At 66.6% G+C, this 13176-nt stretch overlaps 2 protein-coding genes across 4 annotated transcripts; both read left to right on the forward strand.

Moving 5' to 3' along the window:
• Positions 1 to 226: 226 nt before the first annotated feature.
• On the forward strand, positions 227 to 9536 carry CARD9 (caspase recruitment domain family member 9). 3 transcript variants are annotated; one of them, XM_086684508.1, is made up of 13 exons: positions 227 to 1245; positions 2291 to 2506; positions 2681 to 2818; positions 3172 to 3476; positions 3572 to 3751; positions 4369 to 4512; positions 4742 to 4867; positions 6450 to 6641; positions 7113 to 7172; positions 7357 to 7402; positions 8639 to 8715; positions 9100 to 9176; positions 9274 to 9536. In XM_086684508.1, exons 2-13 carry the CDS (start codon positions 2323 to 2325, stop codon positions 9371 to 9373), a joined length of 1629 nt encoding a protein of 542 aa, XP_086540634.1. In that variant the 5' UTR covers positions 227 to 1245; positions 2291 to 2322; the 3' UTR covers positions 9374 to 9536. The 3 variants fall into 3 exon arrangements, with proteins under 3 accessions (XP_086540634.1, XP_086540635.1, XP_086540636.1); XM_086684509.1 differs by having other exon boundaries at positions 7113 to 7154; XM_086684510.1 differs by lacking the exon at positions 7113 to 7172.
• A 230-nt stretch (positions 9537 to 9766) lies between these two features.
• On the forward strand, positions 9767 to 11611 carry DNLZ (DNL-type zinc finger). Its single transcript, XM_086684514.1, has 3 exons — positions 9767 to 10012; positions 10413 to 10552; positions 11357 to 11611. The coding sequence occupies exons 1-3, from the start codon at positions 9812 to 9814 to the stop codon at positions 11523 to 11525; spliced, it is 510 nt and encodes a 169-aa protein (XP_086540640.1). The 5' UTR covers positions 9767 to 9811; the 3' UTR covers positions 11526 to 11611.
• The last annotated feature ends 1565 nt before the right edge of the window (positions 11612 to 13176 follow it).

Raw genomic sequence — 13176 nt, forward strand, 5'->3', positions numbered from 1 at the left:
GGTTCTTATTCAATTTTCACACACTTAGGGATTTTCCAGTTAGCTTTTTGTTACTGACGTCTAACTTAACTCGGATACAGAGAACGTGACATTTTTATTACTTAATTCTCACAAACCCCCGCCGTACAGGAAACGCCTTCCTCAGCCTCATGTTACAAAGTAGGGGAACGGGACCCATTCCCCGGGACCCAGGGCTGGCTGCTCCTGGAGGCCTCCCAGAGACCTGCAAGGAGAGGCCAGCTGCCTCGGTGCCCCACCCGCACCCCGCTCAGCAGCGTTGACTTGTGCCCGGACCCCTGAGGCTCGAGACAGGACAGGCAGGGAGCCGGTCGGGCGAGAGGCAGCTGCCTGGAGGAGGTGGGGCGGGAGCGCTGGTCAGGACCTGCCTTGCCTGTCCCGCCTCTCCTTAGCTGTTGCCTCAACCCGGCAGCCGGCATCTGGGTTCAACCAGTACGGCTGCACCGGTGAGGCGTTGGCCTGGGGGTTCCCGGCACAGCTGAGGGGTGGAGGCCACGGAGGGCCGGTGGCCCTGGCCACCGGCCCGGGCTCTGCTGGCTGGTCAACACCCCTTCTGACACCGGTTTGTGGGGTCATGGGGCGTGGCCTCGGGGTCCCGGAAGCCTGCTGTCAGTGCCACGTGTCGTGGCAGAAGTTGTGGAGTGGGGACACCCAGGAGGGGACTAGCTATAGCGCGGGCTGGCGGCCGTGTGGGGCAGGCAAGGCCCCCTCTTTGGACACTATGCTTCGGCCCTCCGGTGACGGAGACGCGTGCTGGCCCAGCACCCGGCTGAGATCCCAAGAGTCGGGCCCAGTACCCTCGGGTCTCCACCTGCACCTGGCCAGCCGCCCACACCGGTTTCCAGCCGGCCCCTTCTGGAGAAACCTCTGGAAGCTTGCATCCAGGCCAGATCAGCCCAGCTGGCGAACCGGCCTCCTACAGCCTCGAGAGGGCCCTTGCCCACGCTTGGGTTTAGTGGTGCCAGGGCTGGGCCTCAGGCCCCAGCGGGACTTCCACTTCCCTGCGCCCCGCCTCCCGGGCCCTGCCAGGCGGGCGAATCAGAAGGCAGCCCCAGAGACCGGCTCCCTCGGGGAGGACCTGCTCGGGCTCCGTGGAGCTAACCAGCACCAGCAGGAAGTGCACGGCTTTCCTCCCGGGCTGCTGACGGCACCTCCTCCTGTCCGTCGATCAGGGTGGCCTGGGCTGGCCAGCGTCCCACTGCACAGGTGCCCCTCAAGGACCCTGAGGTAGGTGGGTCTGCCCCCCTTTCTGAAGGAGGCCGGGAAGATGCCCGGCTCTGCTCAGGGTTCCTGGGGCAGGGAGCAGGGTCCTCAGACAAGGACCCCAGAAGGGCACCAAGTGCCCTGTCCCCCTTCAGAGCCGCCCGGAACCTGTTTGCTCATCACAGGGGGGCTCGCAGCAGGGGGCCAGGTGTGGCACCTGTGGATTTTAGGCAGGAAAGGCAGGGAGCGCTCAATGTCACAAGGGCCATCCCAAGTCGCCGTCTGTTTCTGGCTGGATAGGGTGACTGAGGGCCGCAGGAAATCAGAGAAGCTCCTCCAAAGACTCTGCCTGTTGCCACCTGCGTCTGGGGGCGGGATTCCCACACTGGCTGAGGGCTGCCTGGCGGCAGGTCAGGGCCTCTCTGAACCCACCACCCACCCAGAGGAGAGCACGACCACACGGCCGCCTCTGGTGTGGCCCAGGCCCGAAGGGAGTGGTTCCCGCCTGCCAACGGAAGGGAGCAGCGGTGGACGGTCCCAATGTGGATGGCCCCCTTGTCAGGCATGGCCAGGAGCGGGCCTCCGCCTCAGAGAGAGGAGCCCACAGGTGGCAGGTGCCCGGGACCTGGGAGCCTGCAGAGCGTGCCAGAGTGGCCTTGGGGCTGGCCCCTCTCCCGTGGGCGGTCCACACTCACCCTTCCCGTGCCCGCTGTTGCATCACCAGCCGGCCACCGGAAGGAGAGGAGGCGGTGGGGCTAGGCCTGAGCGGGCGCCACGTCTGGGAAGGAGGAAGTCCCGCACAGCACGGCCTGGCCCCGGCGCCTCCCTCCCCACATCTGCCCGTGGGCGGGGGTCACAGAGGCCAGAGCAGGGCATGGGGGTTGTGGGCCACCACCAGCCCCCAGAGCACCTCCACATCTCCCCCGACGATCGTCAGCACACTGTTGACAGAAAGCCCAGGAGGGGGGGGGCGGGGGGCGGCGGGGGGGGGGGGGGTGGTGGTAGCCGGGCCCAGGGGAGGCTGAGAGCACTGCCCTGGGTGAGCTAGCATCCCGGACACGCCCTCCAGACAGCCGTCCAGAGCGCAGCCGAGCCACTGCCATGTCGGACTACGAGAACGAGGACGAGTGTTGGAGCGCCCTGGAGAGCTTCCGCGTGAAGCTCATCTCCGTCATAGACCCCTCACGCATCACGCCCTACCTGCGGCAGTGCAAGGTGCTGAACCCTGATGACGAGGAGCAGGTGCTCAGTGACCCCAACCTGGTCATCCGCAAGCGGAAAGTGGGTCAGTGCCGCCTCAGCCGGGAGCGCGCCCCTCCCCCGCACCCCCCTCCCCCCGCCCCACGGCCCGTCTGCCGGGGGCTGTGGCACTTGCGGGCCAGCCGGGCCGGGTGGGCGGCAGGCGGGCCCGATGGGACCCGGCCCACGGCAGCTCAGCGCCCAGGGCACGTGCTTTCAGGCGTGCTCCTGGACATCCTGCAGCGGACCGGCCACAAGGGCTACGTGGCCTTCCTAGAGAGCCTGGAGCTCTACTACCCGCAGCTGTACAAGAAGGTCACCGGCAAGGAGCCCACCCGCGTCTTCTCCATGATTATCGGTGAGGCCTGGGGCCCTCGCCGACAGGCCCGATGGCTCGTCTCCCGAGGGATGAACTGGGGACAAAAGGAAGCGTGAGGGGCACACGGGAGTGCCGGCATCGGGGCTCTGTGCCGCTGCTTCTCACTCTGGTGGAGGAAAGACAGACCCGTGCTGACCCTGCCCGAGCCCAGCGCCTGCCTGCCCGGGGGCGAGTCAGGATCTCAGCCTGCTTCCTCGAAGGGGAACACCAGCGCCTTGGGGTGGTGTGCGTCCCCCGAGGGGGCGGCGGGGGGGGGGCTGGTCCTCAAGCCCCGGGGCCAGGTTGCGGTGCGGCGGGGGACCAGGCGGGCCCTCTGATGCGGCCGCCCGCAGACGCATCCGGGGAGTCGGGCCTGACGCAGCTGCTGATGAGCGAGGTGCTGAAGCTGCAGAGGAAGGCTCAGGACCTGACGCAGCTGCTGAGCTCCAAGGACGACCTCATCAAGGAGCTGCGGGTGAAGGACAGCCTGCTGCGCAAGCACCAGGAGCGCGTGCAGCGGCTCAAGGAGGAGCTGGAGGCGGGCAGCCGCGAGCTCAAGCGCTGCAAGGACGAGAACTACGAGCTGGCCATGCGCCTGGCCCGCCAGAGCGAGGAGAAGGGCGCCGCGCTCATGCGGACCCGCGACCTGCAGCTGGAGGTGCCCGGGCTCCCCGCGGCTGCGGAGCTGCGGGGCTGGGGGGCGGGGGGGTGCCGGGCACGGTGCGGCCGGAGGGCTGACAGGGTCTCCCGCAGATCGAGCGGCTCAAGCACAGCCTCATGAAGGCGGAGGACGACTGCAGGGTGGAGCGCAGACACACGCTGAAGCTCCGCCACGCCATGGAGCAGCGGCCCAGCCAGGAGCTGCTGTGGGAGCTGCAGCAGGAGAAGGCCTTGCTGCACGCGCGCGTGCAGGAGCTGGAGGCCGCGGCGCAGGTGTGGGCGGGGCAGGCGCGGGACTGGAGGCCAATGCGCGGGTGTGGGCGGGGCAGGCGCGGGACTGGAGGCCAATGCGCGGGTGTGGGCGGGGCAGGCGCGGGACTGGAGGCCAATGCGCGGGTGTGGGCGGGGCAGGCGCGGGACTGGAGGCCAATGCGCGGGTGTGGGCGGGGCAGGCGCGGGACTGGAGGCCAATGCGCGGGCGTGGGCGGGGCAGGCGCGGGACTGGAGGCCAATGTGCGGGTGTGGGCGGGGCAGGCGCGGGACTGGAGGCCAATGTGCGGGTGTGGGCGGGGCAGGCGCGGGACTGGAGGCCATAGCGCGGGTGTGGGCGGGGCAGGCGCGGGACTGGAGGCCAAAGCGCGGGTGTGGGCGGGGCAGGCGCGGGACTGGGGGCCCCCCTGCGGGTGTGGGTGAGACATACGCGGGACTAGGGGGCCCCGGGTGGGGGTGGCATGCGCGGGACTGGGGGCCCCTTGCGGGTGGGGGGTGCAAGCAGGAGCTGGGGGCCCCGGGTGGAGGGCGCCTGGCAGGACGCCGGTGCGGTGCGGAGAGTAGGGCCCCCCTGAAGCCCGGCCGCTTCCCTGCCGCTCTCTCCCCTTCGCCGCCCGCAGGAAGGAACGCCGGACAAGAGCAGCCCGTACATCCAGGTGCTGGAGGCGGACTGGAGGCAGGCGCTGCGGGAGCACCAGGAGAAAGCCAACACCATCCTGTCCCTGCGCAAGGATCTGCGACAGGGCGAGGCTCTGCGCGCCCGGGTACACAGCTGGGGCCGGCTGGGTGGGCTTGGGGGGCTGCCCCGTGCGCACTCAGCTGCACAGCCCCCCTACCTCACTCCTTCCCTGGGGCGGAGGCGCGGGGGCCTGGCCTCCTCTCCCCCCACTGCCCCAGGCCAGTCTGGAAGCTGAGGGCCTGCAGGGACCCAGCTGGGCCTGACCAGGGGCGGGGCGGGCACAGGCGGTGGGGGCTAGCGGCTGGCTCCCGTAGTGCGTGGAGGAGAAGGAGGTGTTCGAGCTGCAGTGTCTGGCCCTACGGAAGGACTGCGAGATGTACAAGGACCGCATCGCGGCCGTCCTGCACCAGATGGAAGAGGTCGCCTCCGAGAGGGACCAGGTAGGTGCCGCCTCCCACCTGCCAGGACGCCTGCGGGTGAGGTCGCGGCAGGGGTCGCTCCCGGGTCGTGTGGCCTCCAGGACAGGAGGTTTTAGGGGAGGGCAGTTGTCAGAGTGCCTTTTCTTTCTTTTTATTAAGTTTAGTTACTTATTTTGAGAGAGCACGAGTGGGGGAGGGACAGACAGGGGGAGAGAGAGTCCCAAGCAGGCTCCACGCTGTCAGCACAGAGCCCCATGTGGGGCTTGAACCCACGAACTGTGAGATCAGGACCTGAGCCAAAATCAAGAGTTGGATGCTTAACCGACTGAGCCCCCCAGGCGCCCCGATATCAGAGTGCTTTTAAATAACAAAACCAATATGTGCTTTTGAGAGACGTGGGTGATAGCGAGGTGACCCCCTTCCCCCACCGCCACCCCCGCCTGTTGCCGGGAACCCCATACCCCACAGCGGGTTGTACTTTCAGATTTTGTTTGGTGTGCATATAGTTTCGTTTTTGTGTTAACAAAAACGCAAACTATTGTAATTGGCAACTAGTTTTTTAAATTAAAAAACCGTGGACACCTTGGCTGGCCGCACTCCTGGGAACAGGAGCTGCGCAAGTCCGTCTGGGGCTGCGTCCACTCACTGCTTCCCACCACCTTCCCATCACGTCACCTGGGTCTTTTCTAATCAGCTACACTCAGTGCCCCGGTGACATTCTGGAGGGTAACCGGCCACCTCTATTAGGAGCCCCTAACTGTGCAGTTACACGTCTGAAGACGTTTCCCACAGGGAGGACGGTAACGCGGAGAGAGCTCGGTGCCCCGGTGCTGGACACAGTGGGAAGTGGGGCAGCCCAGCTCACAGCGGGGCTGCTGGAGCAGGGCTCAGGAGGGGACAGCTCGTAGCCACCAGAGGCAGGCCGTCAGCCAGGGACACTAGGGCCAGGCAGCCGAGGGGAGTGGGTAGGGTTGTCTCAGGTTGGTCCTAAGTGGGAAGCAGGCACAGAAATGGCAGTTCTCGGTGACCCATCAAGTCCTGGCTGTTGGGGGCCGACCGTTCCAGGGGACGTGGTTTAGCTTCCTGGATTGTTGGTACGGACAGAAGACCGGTTGTGACTCCGGTAGGGCCCGCCCCCGCGCCGGGCTGGTCACCGTGGGCGTCGGGCAGGCTGGTGGCTGCTGCTGCAGGTGGGTCAGAGCTGCGTCCTCAGGTGCGGTCCGGCTGTCCCGCGTTTGTACGTGCGGCACGTCCTCCCGGAGGGACGGGCGCGATACAGCACGTTAACACAGCCGCTAACAACCACGTTCCGGACATCAAGCCACGCGAACCCAGTGAAAGCCGTGCAAGGGGCGGAAGCGTGTGCTGGATGCGCGCACGGGGAGGAGTCTCGGGGGGCACGGGGGTCGGCAGGGACTGCTCTGAGACGAGGCTGCAGGTTTCAGCTTCACCTTTTCTGAGCCCTCCGCTTCCCATCATGAGCCCCTATTACCTGCGCCAGCCCTCAAGCACCACCCTAGGCCGGCAGAGAGGCGGGGGCGGGACTGGGGCCTCCAGGCACCCGCCTCGCCATCCCCGCGCCTGCCCCCTGCCATCCCCGCAGGCCATTGCCACGCGGGAGGAGCTGCACACACAGCACTCTCGGAGCCTGCAGGAGAAGGACGCGCTGCGAAAGCAGGTCCGCGAGCTGGCCGAGAAGGCCGACGAGTTGCAGCTACAGCTGTTCCAGTGTGAGGGCCAGCGGCTGGCCCTGGAGGGCAGGCTCAAGCGGCAGCAGCTGGAGACGCTCGTCCTGGTGGGTCTCCTGGGGGCTGGGGACCTGTGTAGCGCCCGCTGGGCATAGCTGCAGCCACCGTAGGACAGCGGGCAGTGGCCCTCAGGGGCAAGTGTGTCTCCAGAGACCCCAGGCCCACAGGAAGGGCCGCCGGGCGGCCCCGGCCCTGGTCCTGGCCCGGATACTGCTCTGCCGGTGATCAGGGCGCATCCCCGGCCTTCCCGAGCCCCCTCCGTCAATGCAAAGGGCCCTCCTCCTGGTGGGGTACAGGGTGTGGCACAGCTCAGGTTCTGGCAGGCCATTCTGGGTGGCACGAGAGGGAGGGAGAGACGTTCTGGCCAGGGGCCCGAGCCAGTCGTGGCCTGGAGAGGAGGACCTCCCTGGAGCACAGCGGCTGGCCTGGGGCCCCTCACCATGCCCCACACTACCCCATGCCTGGGGTGACTGCGTTTCCCCACGTCCTGCTGATGGCCTCCTCCTCTGTGACCACAGAGCTCTGACCTGGAGGACAGCTCACCCAGGAACTCCCAGGATGTGAGTGTGAACCTCGGGGTAGGCTCTGGGCCACAGCCTCTGCCAGACCGCAGTCCCCTGTGGGAGCTGGGCCAGGCGCTCTTCTCCCAGGCGTTAGGAGGGCAGAGAGGCCTTCCTGCCCAGTTGCCAAAGAGCAGCACGGCAGGGGAGGTGGGTCTCGGGAGGGTGGCCACCTAACTGGATGCCTGTCTCTCCCTGGAAGCTCTCGCTACCCCCGGACCTGGAGGCCACCCGGCTGTCAGACAAAGGTGAGGAGGGGAGCGGCCTCTCATGGACGAGTCTGGCCAAGGCCTACTCGTCGCCCTGACTTGGCACCAGCCCTGACCCTGGGCGTGCACGGCCCCATCCACTGATCCTTCACAACCTGACCTTACGGTTGGGGACATTGAGGCTCAGAGGCACGAGAAATCCTCCAGGCTCCCCAGCGAGCAGACAAGAGCCCATGTGCAGGGCCCATGCCCCATCTCCAATGTTGAGAGCGCATCCCTCCATCGGAGCCCACTCTGGGTCCGGAAAGCAGAGTGTGGCCTTCTGCTCTCCCCCGGCGTCTTCCTGGGTAGGGGGCAGGGCAAGTCCAGTGTAGGAGATGCAGACAGCGGGGAAGGTGGGCCATCTCAGGGCCAGGCACAGGGGCAGCAGGGAGACGGCCTGGAGGAGTGAGGAGGGCTCAAGGGGTTCTCTCTGAACGTGGCTGTCAGAGGGGAGGTGGGGAGGGGCCGCCTCAGGGGTGGTGCGGGAGGCCAGACAGACGTCCTCAGCATCAGGCCTCGCCACCGGCCTCCAAAGAAGGCAAAAGGAGGAGCAGCCAGTGCAGAAGTGAGGGAGCTGGGAAGCCTGCTGCTGCCCGGAGACCTGAGCTACAGGCCTTGGAGCCAGTCCCAACATGGGGGCAGGCGGTCAGGACCCAGCAGACAGTGTTAGGGGGAGGTCTGCGAGCCCCAACCCAGGGGTGGCAATGGCCCCTCGAAAGAGTCAGGACGGGCTTCAGGGTCAGAAGCCTGGCCTTCACAGGGTCTGGCCTCTTCCCCTGTGATGTTGCTGAGACTGGATGTCCAGTCTCCCATCACGGCCAGTTAGGGGAGCCAGCCCATCAGAGCACCTTCTGTTCGAGGGTCCTGAGCCCTGGGCCCGTGCAGGCCCTGACAAATTCTGAGAGGACCTGGCAGCCTGGAACGTTCTGTTCCCAACTGGTGCAGTGCCCCGGCCCCAACCCGGAGGAGCAGGGTTGGATGCTGGGGCACTGCTTGGTGGGCTTCCAGCAGCCTCTGCCTGCCTAGAGGGAGTCAGGAGTGGGGAGTGACATCTCTGAGCCCCAGTCCCCTCATCTACACAATGGGAGACCTCTAGGGGTCCGAGTGAGGACCCAGGAGATGATGCAGGACTGACCCAGAAGCAGCGGGGGTGGGCAGGTGGCCGGGTGTTGACTATGCTAAGCGTGGTCCCAGCTGCTGGGTAGGACCCACAGGCCTAACTCTCCATTCCAGGTGGCCCCGCCAACAGGGACAGCCCACAGCAGCCCCCTGAGGCTCTGCAGGAGGAACCGCTTCCACTGATCCCCAAGGTAAGGCTTCCTGGGGGGGCAGGGGTCCCTGCAGCCCTAGGATGCCCCCGACACGGGCTTCCGTGTGACGGAGCCCAGGGAGGGTGACTGTTCAACCTGGATGCCTGGGGGTGGTTGCAAGGGACTCTGCCCAGTGCGGTCTTGGGGTGCGCTGTTGGAAACAGGAAGCCTAGTCCTCCCTTCCCGGACGAAGCAGCCTGGTCGGGCCAGGGCGTGGCAGCCGCGGAAAGCCAGTCTCCTGTGCGGCTCTGGGTGGGAGCAGGCGGCCCCGCGCGCTGTCGTAGAAGGGACGCCGGCTTGGAGCCCGCGCCAAGCTGGCTCTGTGTCCCAGGGGCGGGGGGGGGGGGGGGTCCCCTGGGAGCCTGAGCCGCTCTCCTCCCCCAGAACGCCGGCCTGAGCGGCGGCGAGCCCCCGGAGAAGGAGCGGCGGCGCCTCAAGGAGAGCTTCGAGAACTACCGCAGGTGCGCCGCGCGGGCGGTTGGCTGCCCCAGGCGGGCTTCGAGAGAGCCGGCCGAGGAGGGGCGCTGCGGCCTTGCTGACACCCGCTCGCCTCTGCAGGAAGCGCGCCCTCAGAAAGCTGCAGCACGGCTCGAGGCAGGGGGAGGCGGACTGGGAGAACACCACGGGCAGCGACAACACCGACACGGAGGGCTCCTAGCCAGCCCGGCATGCGAGGAGGACGGGGCGCCGAGCCCGAGGGGCGCAGGCACGCCGGCGCCCACGCACCGTGATTTGCACAGGCGTGCTCTGTCTGTGCGACGCAGATGCGTGCAGCAGTGTCAGAAATGCAGTTTCATAAATAAAGGACTGCCGTCCCAGCACCGTCGCCTCTGGTGGCTTCGCTCCCGCGTGTACCTCCCAGCCGCGCGTGCACCTCCCGCCTCCAGGGGGCAGTAGAGCACAGCCTGCCCGTCGGCGGACGGAAGCCGGAAAGGGCCGCTTCCGTCGCGTGCCCGCTTCCAAGATGGCGGCTGCGCGGCCTCCAGCGAGGCGGGGCGAGGTGGAGCGAGGTGGAGCGAGGCGGGGCGAGGTGGAGCGAGGCGGGGCGAGGTGGAGCGAGGCGGGGCAAGGCGGGAGACCGAGGTCGGAGGGCGCGATGCTGCGGGCCGCGCTGGGGCGCGTTGGGCCGCTGCTAAGCCGCACGCGGCCCCGGGGGCCCGGCCTGAGGTGGCTGTGGGGACGCGGGGCAGGCCCAGGGGCCGCGGGGAGAAGGCGGGCCGGGGTCTGGGGCTGGCGGCGCTTGAGCTCGGCTCCGCGGCCCGGGTCCGCGCACTACCAGCTTGTCTACACTTGCAAGGTGAGCGCGCAACGGGTGCAAGGCTGGGTCTGCATCTGGTGCTGCCTGGCGCGGCGGGATAGAGGTGCCCTGTGCCGGCGGCAGGACAGCATGAAGGGACAGGGCTATCCGGGGGGGGCGGGTTCTTTCCTGGAGAGAGGTGAGGCTACATTCGGGGGCGGGCCTTTCCAGGAGAGGGGCGGGCCTTTCCAGGAGAGGGGTGGGCCTGCGCGGAGGGGTGGAGTTGTCTCCCAGGGGCGGGGCCTTTCCGGGATCGGGGTGGGCTGTCTCAGAAAGGGCCGGCCCTTCCGGAGAGGGCAGGCCCTGCCCAGGGATGGAGTTCATCCTCAGAGGGGGCGGGGTCTTCCTTGAGGGGCGGGGCCAAGTACTTGGACTCACCTGGGCTGCGGGTCTCCCCCAGGTCTGTGGGACTCGGTCCTCCAAGCGCATCTCCAAGCTGGCCTATCACCAGGGCGTGGTCATCGTGACCTGCCCCGGCTGCCAGAATCACCACATCATCGCCGACAACCTGGGCTGGTTCTCGGACCTGGATGGGAAGAGGTGAGGCTGCCTGGACAGGGGTGGGGGGACAGAGGCCTGTGTGCCAGGGCTGGCCTGGTGGGTCAGGAGCCCCGCCCCACCTTTCCCTGGGGCGCCCTTCCAGTCCACTTCCCCAGCCTTGTCAATGCAGGAGGAGCCGTTAAGTTTAAGTTTCAGGTGAACAAGGAACTTCGGCATAAGTCCCCAGGAGAGACTTGTTTTTCTTTGCTAAACTTTTCCACCCTAGACCAGCCCACTTTGGTCCCGCTTTACTGCCTGACCTCTGCCCTCACCGGTGTGGCCTTTGGGGTCTGCAAGACCCAGTTACGTGTCAGGGCTCTGGGCCCCCGCTAAAGTGAGGGGTCAGACTAGGCGACTCTTGCAGCCGTGACTCCCTTTCATTCTGTGGCTCCTTCCTTCCCCTGCAAAGTTTTGTGCAGTGCCCGCTCCCGAGCAGGGTCCTAGCTCCTCTTCTGCCGGTGCTGGCTGGTCGGTCACACCAGACCTGGGGCGTGTGTGAGGCGGTGTGGATCCCTCCTGTGGAGAGCAGTGGGGGGCAGTGGTCGGGATCCTCCTGGCCGGTGGCCCCGGGCACTTCAGTTCGGCTTCTGAGCGAGTGTCCGTCCTACTTGTGAACGGGATGGTAACAGCACCTTCCTCTGGGGGCTCTGGAGGTCCCTCAGGTCAGCATGCAGGGCCCTTGATGGCACACCAGTGTGGGGACCCACATTCCTGGCTCGAGCCCGGCCTTGGGGTTCCCCTGAAGGACCAAGGTACGGGATGGGCTCTGGGCCTGGAGTGTCACGGTGCCTCCTCGTCTCTCAGGAATATCGAAGAAATCCTGGCGGCCAAAGGGGAGAAGGTGTGCCGAGTGGCTGGTGATGGGGCCCTAGAGCTGGTTTTAGAGGCTGCAGGGAACCCCAAATCCACCTCTGCTTCAGAAGCGAGTGAGGACCAGGATCCCACTCACCCTGGCAAGACGGAGCCTAGCTGACCCTGCCTCTGCCTTCAAGAAGATGCTTCAGCCCTGGGCCCTTCCGGACTTGCCTGTTTTCTGTCAATAAACAAACATCACTCAGACACGATGGGCCCTGGGGCCTTCTTGTTGTCCCTGGTTCCAGAGTCCGAAACGACTCCCAGGAGCCCCGCCAGGTGCTGCTGGCCAGGGCCTTCTGCAGCAGCAAGACCCTGGCCCTCCCCTGTCCCCCTGCACAGAGGACTCGCCTTCCAGCTGTGTCCGTGTGGGAAGCGGCTGGATGGGGAGCCTGAGCCCCTCCAGGCCGTGGCCGGGTGGCCCTGGGCAGGTCCCTTTGCCCCTCTGAACCTCTGCCTTCCCAGCAGAAGATGAAGACGCTAACGGTGATGCCCTGTCAGGTGAAAGGACAGGAAGACAAGATTTGGGACAGGCATGGGGTGGCTCAGACTCGTGGCTCCAGCCTTGCTGGGTCTGGGGGAGGCCTAGAAGGGATGGCTGATCAGCCACTGGTCTTCCTGGGGAGGATCAGCACCCCACCCCCCATGGGTCCTGTCCCTCTGGCCAGACACAGGGCGGCTCTCCAGACCTTCCTTCCTCCCCCCGACACCTGGACAGCGCTCAGGAGCCAGCGCCGACCTCAGCCCTGACCCTTGGCTGCCGGCCAAACGAAGTCAGCAAATCAGGCCGCCCGCTGTGGCCACAGCTGAGCTGGGTGGCCGTGGGGGCGAGGGGGTGGGAGTGTCGGCTGCTGTCTGACGGGCGGGGGGGCCGTGTGCCCCACGTTCGGGATCGAAGCGTGTTTATTTCCAGAAGCGTGACCTTCACCACTATCACCAGCCGCAGTCTCGCAGATCCTGGCAGGATCTGGGCTCCTGACTCTGCGCCCCCATCAGCGCCCGGAGCTTTGTCATTGTTCTGCGGGGCGTTGACAGTTTGTGCTTTGACTCGATTACCCCCTGTCTTTCCCCTGGAAGACAACCATCTATTATTCCCCCTCAGTGCCTCCTGTGCCGTTTGTGGAGACTGCCGGCCTGGGTGCTCAGCCAGCCCCCGGGCAGGGGAGGGGGGCTGCTCCCCGACGTGGGCACAGGAGGCAGGGCTGGGCCTGGGCCTAGCCGCTCACTGTCCCCAGAGGGTTGAGACCAAAGTTCAGCGGCGGGAGGGGGGGGTGGCAGGCAGGGAGCCTGCTGGACTGACAGTGCAGAGCCGGGCACAGGAGGGTGGCCCAGGCCAGTCCCTCCCTTCACAGATGAGGAAACTGAGACCTGTGGTCTGGAGATAGGTATAGACCATACGTTCCACCTCCTGTATTCTAATGCTTGATGGCTGGGCCCTGCCGACCCTGGGGGCACTGCCCCTCCCAGGGTTAGTGCCTGGAGATGGGAAAAGACTTGCCCCTGAGTGCACCCCATGGCCAGGTACCAGCCAACCTGGGGCGGCCCCCACTCCCAGAGCCACTCAAGCTTCCTGCGCTGTCGCTTCCTGTGGAAACCACAGCCCTTGGAGCCTTTAGCATGTGAGCCACTGAGAGACAGCATGGCACCGCGTGCTATTGGACTGCAGAGGCTGGTCAGGGCACCGGGAGCACCAGAACTACTGGTTCAGGGGGCTCTAGTGACAGCTCCCCGGGGCCCCTGCAGGTGCAGATCCTGATGGCATCCTGCAGCTC

The sequence above is a fragment of the Puma concolor genome, chromosome D4 (genome assembly GCF_028749965.1).
Source record: "Puma concolor isolate L17-30 chromosome D4, mPumCon1.1.hap2, whole genome shotgun sequence".
In the NCBI taxonomy this organism is placed as follows: Eukaryota; Metazoa; Chordata; class Mammalia; order Carnivora; family Felidae; genus Puma; species Puma concolor.

Bases quoted from the DNA above. Each gene is read 5' to 3' on its own strand.
- DNLZ (XM_086684514.1), top strand. From the start codon at position 9,812: ATGCTGCGGGCCGCGCTGGGGCGCGTTGGGCCGCTGCTAAGCCGCACG. The intron at 10,013-10,412 runs GTGAGCGCGCAA...GGTCTCCCCCAG, and splicing joins AGCTTGTCTACACTTGCAAG to GTCTGTGGGACTCGGTCCTC. The intron at 10,553-11,356 runs GTGAGGCTGCCT...CTCGTCTCTCAG, and splicing joins TCGGACCTGGATGGGAAGAG to GAATATCGAAGAAATCCTGG.
- CARD9 (XM_086684508.1), top strand. From the start codon at position 2,323: ATGTCGGACTACGAGAACGAGGACGAGTGTTGGAGCGCCCTGGAGAGC. The intron at 3,477-3,571 runs GTGCCCGGGCTC...GGTCTCCCGCAG, and splicing joins CCCGCGACCTGCAGCTGGAG to ATCGAGCGGCTCAAGCACAG. The intron at 9,177-9,273 runs GTGCGCCGCGCG...TCGCCTCTGCAG, and splicing joins AGCTTCGAGAACTACCGCAG to GAAGCGCGCCCTCAGAAAGC.